The 9,442-nt window shown below is 39.9% G+C and overlaps 1 protein-coding gene across 2 annotated transcripts; it reads left to right on the plus strand.

The window, feature by feature from the left end:
* The first annotated feature begins 415 nt into the window (after window positions 1-415).
* Window positions 416-8,767, plus strand: arsh (arylsulfatase H). 2 transcript variants are annotated; one of them, XM_029458671.1, is made up of 11 exons: window positions 416-561; window positions 1,255-1,395; window positions 1,705-1,826; window positions 1,916-2,038; window positions 3,810-4,012; window positions 4,875-5,095; window positions 5,381-5,517; window positions 5,786-5,923; window positions 6,257-6,416; window positions 6,904-7,025; window positions 7,788-8,767. In XM_029458671.1, the coding sequence occupies exons 1-11, from the start codon at window positions 557-559 to the stop codon at window positions 8,195-8,197; spliced, it is 1,782 nt and encodes a 593-aa protein (XP_029314531.1). In that variant the 5' UTR covers window positions 416-556; the 3' UTR covers window positions 8,198-8,767. The 2 variants fall into 2 exon arrangements, with proteins under 2 accessions (XP_029314531.1, XP_029314530.1); XM_029458670.1 differs by lacking the exon at window positions 416-561 and adding an exon at window positions 614-833.
* The last annotated feature ends 675 nt before the right edge of the window (window positions 8,768-9,442 follow it).

Raw genomic sequence — 9,442 nt, forward strand, 5'->3', positions numbered from 1 at the left:
TAAAAAATCACTAAGAAACTATAGCAGAGGATGAATGAGGAAAGAGACTTGTGAGTCATGATATGAGTCATAACAAGTTCACCTGAAGAGACCTTTATTCTTCCCACACTGTTTCATTGGAAGACGTGTAGGTACCTGAAGAGGTCAAAGTAGGTAGGCCTAAGTGTTACAGAGTTACAAGAAAAGCGCTATAGAAGTCTAATGTATTATTATTATTATTATTATTATTATTATTATTATTATTATTATTAATAATAAAGTATTCAGTTCACAAGAAAAAGGGGAAGGAAATGGAGATTAACACATTTTGTGTTGTTGTTTTGTGTTGTGATTTTTCTTCTTTCTTATCTCTAATTATTTGGTTTCAATTCGGGAACCACTATTCTAAAATAGAACTCTTTTTTGTGCGCGTTTACATTTTACACATTACGGCAAATGTGGGTGTGCGCTCATAAAATAGTGAATACGGTAGAGTCCGTATAGCTGCGACGCTTCCTGTGGCTTCAGGAAATGTATCACATTCTTGTAGTTTTGTGAATCAGTGCATTGTGCAGGTATGAGGTGAGTTCAAATGGCACGTTTACCTTTGCCTTTTTAAAACAACAACACGTGCAATTCATTTGAACTGAACTACCGTAAAATAGCTGAATGAACTAATATAAAACTAAATAATGCGTCAAACTAATGTCGCATCTAATGTCTACGGTTTTCCGTTTCACATTTTCTTTAGTAAACACGTGTATGTTCCTAAACAGTGCAAAGTGTTCTCTGCTGCCACATATTGGCCGCATAGGACCGAGTTTCAGGGAAATCATTCATTGTTGCTGTAAGAGGTAAACGTCCATATTGTGAAGTTCATGTAAGACAACTTAACCACAGCATTTAGTTAATTGAGACTTCGTGGCATTGTGCCTTCGTGATAAACGAATGGGTTCAGTGAAAGAGAACACGTTTGACCAACTAGAGGAAATACGAGTGAAAACAAGCTGGTGGTCTGCTTTAATTGGAAAATCACAATTTACCAGAGTTCAAAGTTAAATGCTTTGTCTGACCAACAATCCAAATATATGCAGTTAACAGTGATACAAAGCTGGAAATCATCAAGTGTTCGAGACAGAGCATGTTCGACGTTAGAACAAATTATTTAGAGGAGTTTATAAATCGTTGCCGATTAATTTTTTGACTCGACTAATTGTCTCAGTGGTACGTTATCAAATAAAATTGCCCAAATCACTTTTAATCTATCACCCTAAGGTCCCTCCTGTTGGCACATTTTCTTTTCTACCTGCTCCTGGCAGCAGGGGAGAAGGTAGACAGGAAGCCCAACTTTGTTCTGATGATGGTGGACGACCTCGGCATTGGTGACGTAGGATGCTACGGTAATGACACCATCAGGTCAGTTCAAACTGTTTGTGTTACACACCTGTTTATTGTTCTCTTTTGCTCACCCAATGTCTGTCTGTACTCTCTTTATTATCTTACTTGATTTATCACCATCCCTGCCTTTTACAGTTTCCCCTCGGGGACAATAAACTACATCTTATCTTATCCTATCTTGTTGCATCATGTCTGCGGTATATCAATGTCTGTTTGTTGTCTCACTCTGATGTGCCGTCTGGAATTTAATATGTATTTATTTCAATATTTAATTGTCTCTGTTCTACCTGCTAACTATACCTACTCACACATATTCTGTCCCTGCAGGACTCCCAACATAGACAGACTTGCTTCTGAAGGCGTAAAGTTGACTCAGCACATTGCAGCTGCTCCTCTCTGCACCCCGAGCCGGGCTGCTTTTATGACAGGGCGCTATGCACTACGCTCAGGTAACAGATAGTCTGGGAGCATCCTGGTCATATTTATACAGCAATGTTCGACAGTATGTACACATATGCCGTATGTGTTTGTTGACTAGGACTGGCTAGCACTGGCCGTGTGCAGGTACTGCTGTTCCTTGGCGGTTCAGGGGGGCTGCCACCCAGTGAGACCACCTTTGCTAAGAGGCTGCAGCAACAAGGATACACCACCGGCTTAGTGGGTGAGAGAACTTAATTTAATCAATTGTTCTTTGGCCCTAATTGTGAAATTTAGATTTAGAGTTATGGACAATTCAGGAGGTCAAATGTTCATCATCATGTAGGTGTTTGAAGCTGTGTCAGCTGTTCAGAATGGCATTTGCATGTTTACACACAACTAGGTGCATGTGTATAGACTATAGACAGAATCGGAGTTTCGGGCTTCCGGTGGAATCGCAATGCATGCTGGTGTGGCAAGACTAGAAAAGTGAGCACCAACTCTACAAGGGCCGCCATATTGGATTTCTTCTCTACATGTTTACATTGTATTTAGCTTATTCTTCAAGCGTGTTGTAAACAAACCTACTACTCTACAATGAGTTCTGAACTCCTTTCTTATGATGAGGTTCAGATGTGGAAAGTCGAAGCTTTGAAAGAATTTTGCCGCAAGCGGAATTTAAAGGTTTCAGGAACAAAACCCGAGCTTATTGCCAGGGTGTTTGCTGCATTTTGCGGCGTTTCAGTGCCTGATCCCTTGACATTGCAGGATGGCTGGGTCAATGAAAACCACAGCATGACTTCTTGGCCGCCGATATACCTCAGCGATATAACATTATTTGTAATGTCTGACCACCCAGGGAACGATGTCGAGTTTCATAAACAAACTTTGAACGAATAGAAAGAAGGCAAATCATTTAGACTGTTTGACTCTGACTGGTTGAAACAAATATCTTTCAGTCCTCTCGCAGATTCTGAGTATTGCTTTTTGAAAGCAAAATGTACTCATTCAATGAAAGTTTCCCATACTGCCACATTCGGCATGGATCTGCGCAGTCAAGAAAACTGGCGATATCATAAGTGCTTATTGCAGTTGTGTTGCAGGGTAAGCTATTATAAATATATACCTGTGTTTGTTAATTATTATACAACTCAATATATAGAAAGTACATTTGTCAATATATAAATCAAGTAGATAGACTACATACCCCAGGTCGAGTTCAGGATCAGGGAATTCATTTGTTGGTTTTCCTCGCATGAAATGCTCACTACAAATCCGCGAAGATTTCTTGGGCTCCCAAGACTTCCCATTGTAATCCTGTCTCTTTACAGCTTTGGTCCATGCTCGCCTTCTATCATTGTTCTTTAGTGCTGTTGGAAATGGAAATAGTTCGAACGGGGGCTTGCAGTGGCAATTTTTGCAATTGTGAAGCTCACAATGAGATTCTGCCCATTTATTTAGCTTTCTCCCACTGTTTGAACATCCTTTCACCACACAATGTCGGTGTCCAAATCCCATAACTAGAAGAGCGATGATTACACACTAAAATCTAGCCAAATACAATGTAAACACGTAGAGAAGAAATCCAATATGGTGGCCCTTGTAGAGTTAGTGCTCACGTTTCTATGCTTGCCACACCAGCATGCATTGCGATTCCACCGGAAGCTCGAAACTCTGTGTGTGTGTGTGTGTGTGTGTGTGTGTGTGTGTGTGTGTGTGTGTGTGTGTGTGTGTGTGTGTGTGTGTGAGAGAGAAAAACACTTCTATTCTCTTCTCACTTGCACATAAGGAGGCAATTTGAGATGCTGTTAGGTGCATCAATATTTGACACTAAACATTGCCAGGCCAGCTGTGTGGTTTGGCATATACACTGTTTTGTGCAAGTAGGAGAAGGATACCCAGATGTATGTAGGATGATGAAATGAAACAAAGTGAAAGGATGGTGTGTGTTCACATTGCTGTCTCTCCTCTTTATTTTGTGTGCCATCTCTTTCTCTCCCTCTGTGTCTATGCAGGTAAGTGGCACTTGGGTGTGAACTGTGAACAGAGAGGGGACCACTGTCACCACCCAAACCAGCATGGCTTCAGCTATTTCTACGGCCTGCCCTTCACCCTGTTCAATGACTGTGTGCCCGGAGAGGGGAGTGACGTCTTTGCAGACCTCCAGCACGCACTCCGAAATCTGACCATGTTGCTTGGAGTTGGACTTTTTACACTGGTGGGGGATATTCTCAGTTGGTTAGTTTAGCTTTCTCTCTTATGTCACAAAGTTACATCTGAAAAAGACAAAGAGAGGCACATAATATGAGAAGAAATATGGCTGAGCTAGAAATGAATAATGAAAAAAACCAAACAAATAAAATGAAGAGGAAGAAATTGGAAAACAAAGAGTTGCTGTGCCGTTCACCCCGAAGCAAAATAACGTATGCGTAATCACTTAGACATGAACCACAGGGTTGAAAAATAGATTGGAAACAAAAGCTGCAATTGTGAAATTCACAGACACGCCTGTTAGAAACCCGTTTTAACGGGAAAGCAAAGTGAAACTCGGTGAGGATGGTATGTAGCTGTAAGATGAATGGGAAGCAGCTGTGCCACAGGTAGAGCAAACGGCTTAAATAGAGGAAAACTGAACAAGTACAAAAACAAAACTAATTTAGAAAGCACAGCAGGAAGACAGAAGTCTATAAAACTATTTTCAGATCTAAATTTAAAACGATTAACGTTTTTGGTAAAGGTTAGTGCTGCCATCTAGTGGCAAAACCATGAAACTGCAGCAACAGCCCTGCAATAAATCCTGCAATAGTGGAGATAACCATGTTAAATATTAGTTGAGTCATCAGAGAGATGTTAATTTATTTTTAATGTTTTAGTTTGTGGTAGTGTTTGTTCAAATTATAAGTGGACATTTTTGCATAAATAATGTGTTTCTAAACGTTTATATAGGGTTTTAAATACATTAAAGTGTCTGAACCCAGGCAGTTTTATTCATACTGTATGTGTACTAATTGCAGTGGTTTCAGTTAGGGTGTGTGCGTTTCTAAGTGCACGTGGTGTGTGCATGTGTTATGTGTTTTCAGGTGTGTGTCCATGTGTGTGGCCTCCTTGAAGTCAGCCTGTGGATATTGGTACCACTTTTCTTTCTCAGTAGCCTAGCAACCGCTGTGTGGTACATACCCTTTAAATTCCTGCCGACTTGGAACTGCATCATTATGAGGAACCAAGAAGTGATCGAACAGCCAATGACGGTGGATACACTGCCCCAGAGGCTGCTGGGAGAAGCACAGCACTTTATAAAGAGGTATGCATTTGTTTTCTTAACAAATCTTCGGAAATTCCATAAAACCCTGACCATCTACTGCGCCAGGATAGTGTATGTGGGATTGACTCAAAATAAACTACAGTACCCATGTTCATCCTTCTGAAAAAACAAGTCAATATGTGGCCTGTTGTTGTTTTTGGACATCAGTGGAGGTGCTTGGCTACACAGGCAACACTAGGATTTATTGACAATGAGGAAAATACAAAGTAGTGCCTTATTCTTTATCATATTTGAAATAAAAAACGTCTCTCCTTTTCTCTTCAGGAATGTTGATCGTCCATTCCTTCTCTTCTTCTCATTAGCTCATATCCACACGCCACTCTTCAAAACCCCCGCCTTTGCTGGCAAAAGTCGCCATGGTCGCTACGGTGATAACCTAGAAGAAGTGGACTGGATGATCGGTGAGTATATTGGCATTCATTGTTAAACATTATATACTGGCTTCTAGTGTGAGGGCGGTAAACCGGTCTGATTGGCCGTTAACCACCCATTTCACGAAGGCACAAACATCCCATCATCACTGTGTTCTATATGTTAACCAATAGAAAAGAACACAATATGAAACGTAAGCCAGAATTGTCCTTTTAACCGTAGTAATCCTACTATAAGTTTATGGAGTTTGAACTATCTATCAAACCATCTCTAATGCTTCATTAATATGTTTTCTAGGTCAAATTACAGAGACGGTGGACTCCCTCGGCCTCGCCAACAATACTCTGATGTACTTTACATCAGACCACGGTGGACACCTCGAGGATGATGATTCCGTCATCGGCCAGAAAGGAGGCTGGAACGGCATCTATAAAGGTAGACGTCATCTTACAATCTTTTGTTATTCACTTTAACTGCAATCTTTGACGTTATTTTGATATTTGAACACTAAAAAAATCTATAAACAGTTGATAAAACACTGTTAACAGCATTGGAAGTTGTATTTTAATGATTGATTTAGTACTCCACTTTAAATAATAAATAAAATAATCTCCAGGTGCCAAAAGCATTGGTCATTATAATAATTTAGAATATTAGTCTATATCTTGGTTAATGACCATTATACAAAGTGTAGCTCTTTCTCTCTGCATTTAGTGCAAAAATAGAGATATTTTTGTTGTGTAATTTCTCCTAATTACTCCCCTATAGGTGGGAAAGCTATGGGAGGCTGGGAGGGGGGGATCAGGGTGCCCGGTATTTTCCGCTGGCCTGGCAGACTGGCAGCTGGAAGAGTAGTGGACGAACCCACTAGCCTCATGGACCTGTATCCAACACTGAAATATTTGGCCATGGACAAACAATCAGACCGGTAAACATTATGGCTGCTTTCTTTATATTGTGTGTTCTGAGTCATATTCTTGAAAAGCTTCTGTATTTGTGGAATACAATAGTGAAACCATTGTTTACAGTTACAAAAATAAATGAGAAAAGGACCACACAATTAATCTGAACATGAGCATAATCATTTTGGTGGTGATTACAGTGTGGATCCAAAAGTACCTCATTATCTGTAAACGGCCGTGGCAGGACATGGATTTCTACCATCTACTACTTTTCTTTTATCATAACTTTTTTGCATATTGTTGATCCTGACATAAGAGTCTTCTGTTCTCAAGATGATTACTTTTCCTCATATGATAGTTATGATATGGTAATTACAATGTGAGCTTTCTGTGACTATTTCTGCATGTAATGTTGTGGTAATGTTCTCTGCATTGATTTTAAAGCACATTTGGACTTTATTTTTTTTATCCTAATCCTAATCCTTCTCTGTCTTTCTCTTACCTCTCTTCCAGACTGTCAGATGGCCATAACCTCATGCCACTGTTGGAGGGGAAGGTAGAGCGATCAGAGCATGAATTCATGTTCCACTACTGTGGAGTCTCCCTGAATGCAGTACGCTGGCACCCAGCTGGAAGTAAGTTCACAGCGATGCATTCAATAATCTAGCAGACTGATGATGTTCTGATGTTTGCCACCTGTGTTGATGTGAAACTGAAATCATAGTGATAATATAATACACTATAAATGTGCCACCTTTTTATGTGGATGAAATGTAGTCAATTGAAGCAATAGATTCCTTCATTGTGTGCTTATTGACAGTTCTCAGCAGTGCCTACATGTACCAGGATGCATTGCATGCTTTCTCTGTCAATATAGCACGCACTGAAGAATTTATTGCTTCCAATCGACTATATTTACCATCAACACCGATTGATTGAACGTCCACATTTTGCCGTATTTTCCCCTTTAAGACTAGCTTGGGAACTGCGTGCATTATAATATGTACATGTCTGAATGAGTTCAGCATTAAGGAGAAACTTAAGTTCTGTAGGTGTGGTCTCTGATTTTTTTTTGCTTTTGTAAAACAACAGCAACAACGTCCTTCATTTCCAGAACATGTAGGTAAACATATGTCATGACTGAGACTGGGGACAGAAGCACTGCCTTCTTATAGCTTGTTGTAATGTTACGTTAGATGACTTTACTATTTCTCAACAAATCATGGTTATTTTTAAAAATGACAACCAGTTACAAATGAAAACTGTTTCCCAGCCCAATCATAACGAAAATGGAAAATTAGAAAGGATTTATTGAGCTTAAACCTGTAACAGTGTGCACCGTAAACATGTTCCTGTTCAAATCTTTTGCTCTTTGGCTGGTGTGTGTTTCCATACAGGTGACTCCGTCTTCAAGGTGCACTATTTCACTCCCAACTTTTCTCCCCCGGGAGCCGGTGGATGCTACGACACTAAGATCTGCCTCTGTCATGGAGAACACGTGACGCACCACAACCCACCGCTGCTGTACGACCTTTTCCACGATCCCTCAGAGTCCCGCCCACTGACACCTGATACTGAGCCACGATATGCAGAAATCCTCGAGCAGACCGCCAAAACGGTGGAGAGACATCGAAATACCCTCACAAACGAGCAGGCGTCTGATGAAGATCATTCACAATCCAATGCAGAAGCGCACAGCATTCAAAGTCAAATGTCATGGGACAAGATTTTGTGGAGACCTTGGCTTCAGCCCTGCTGTGGGACTTTTCCATTCTGTGGCTGCAAAGAGGACACAACACATATTTAGACATGACGCTGCTCTAGAATCTAGGGCAGGGTTTTCACGGTGCAATCAGGAGCTTTTACTATTCCGAGGTTCCAGAGCGTTTCAAGGATGTGACATGGAAAGGTTTGGCTTTTAGACTTGTTGATGTGTTAAAACTCAGGCCATGCTTTTTTGGATTTCCAACAAGTCACTACTTGCTAGAAGCTTTGTTTTAATCTAGCATTTTAATTGATTTTACAATGCAGTTAATTGTACTTTTAAGTAAATTAGAAATGGGACAAAAAGTCCATTTCGTTTTGTAAAAGGAACAATAACAAATTGAAACTAAACTTAGAAAAAACTAAATTATGAATACTGATGGAATTAAATAAGAATGAATCAATGCATTGATTGCATATACATGTGGTAAGTGCATTATAACTGTACATACTTGCAATAGAGCCAACATAAGTGTTTTGTTTGCATTTGTGTCTTTGCTGAAGGATCTGTTCAGATGGTGCTGTTATTTCTTACGATAAGTAAGAAACATAAAACCAGTGGTTTAAGTTTGTGACACAATAAGAGGTTATTAAAAAAAATCTATATCTATAACTGCATTTCTGTCTCATTGAATTTAAATGTAATTGTAGGTATTTCCCCCTGAATTTTATGACACCCTTTGTTTCTGTTCCACTCTGCAGCCGGATCGTGAGATTATCAGAAAATAGATGTAATATCCCTCAAGAAGGTAGTTTAGACTGTGTGCCATTAGGGGGCAGAGTCACACTGTGTTTGGGTGATAGTTAGCTGGTGAGAGAGAATATTATATAGGATTATATGTATTTTTAGAGCAAAAAAAAATAGGTTACATCCTCTTCAATACACACATACATGAGCACTATGTAAAGCACATGACTATTTGATATTGCTGTAAAAGTATAATATCAAAAACAAACTTAGTAGACAATACCCAGAAATGATCTTTTAAACACATTTTATTAGCCATTGATCTGCACCATTTTCCTCATGCTTACTTCTTTCCCCTCCTTCTCTTGATTCTCCTTAACATTCTCCTTTGTCCCTTCTCCCTTACCTTGCTCTTAATCCAAATTGTTTTCGTGACAATTTGATACTTTTTGATCTCAGAAAGGGACTTTTCCTTTCTCACTCCCCTTTGGGAATGTCAAAGCACAAGGTCAGCTGCTGAACAGCATCGCTCAAAGACACTGAGGCAGGGTGGCTGTTGTCCACCAGGCTGTCCTAGTTTAACCACCAGGACACCCTATG

The sequence above is a fragment of the Cottoperca gobio genome, chromosome 21 (assembly GCF_900634415.1).
Source record: "Cottoperca gobio chromosome 21, fCotGob3.1, whole genome shotgun sequence".
NCBI lineage: Eukaryota > Metazoa > Chordata > Actinopteri > Perciformes > Bovichtidae > Cottoperca > Cottoperca gobio.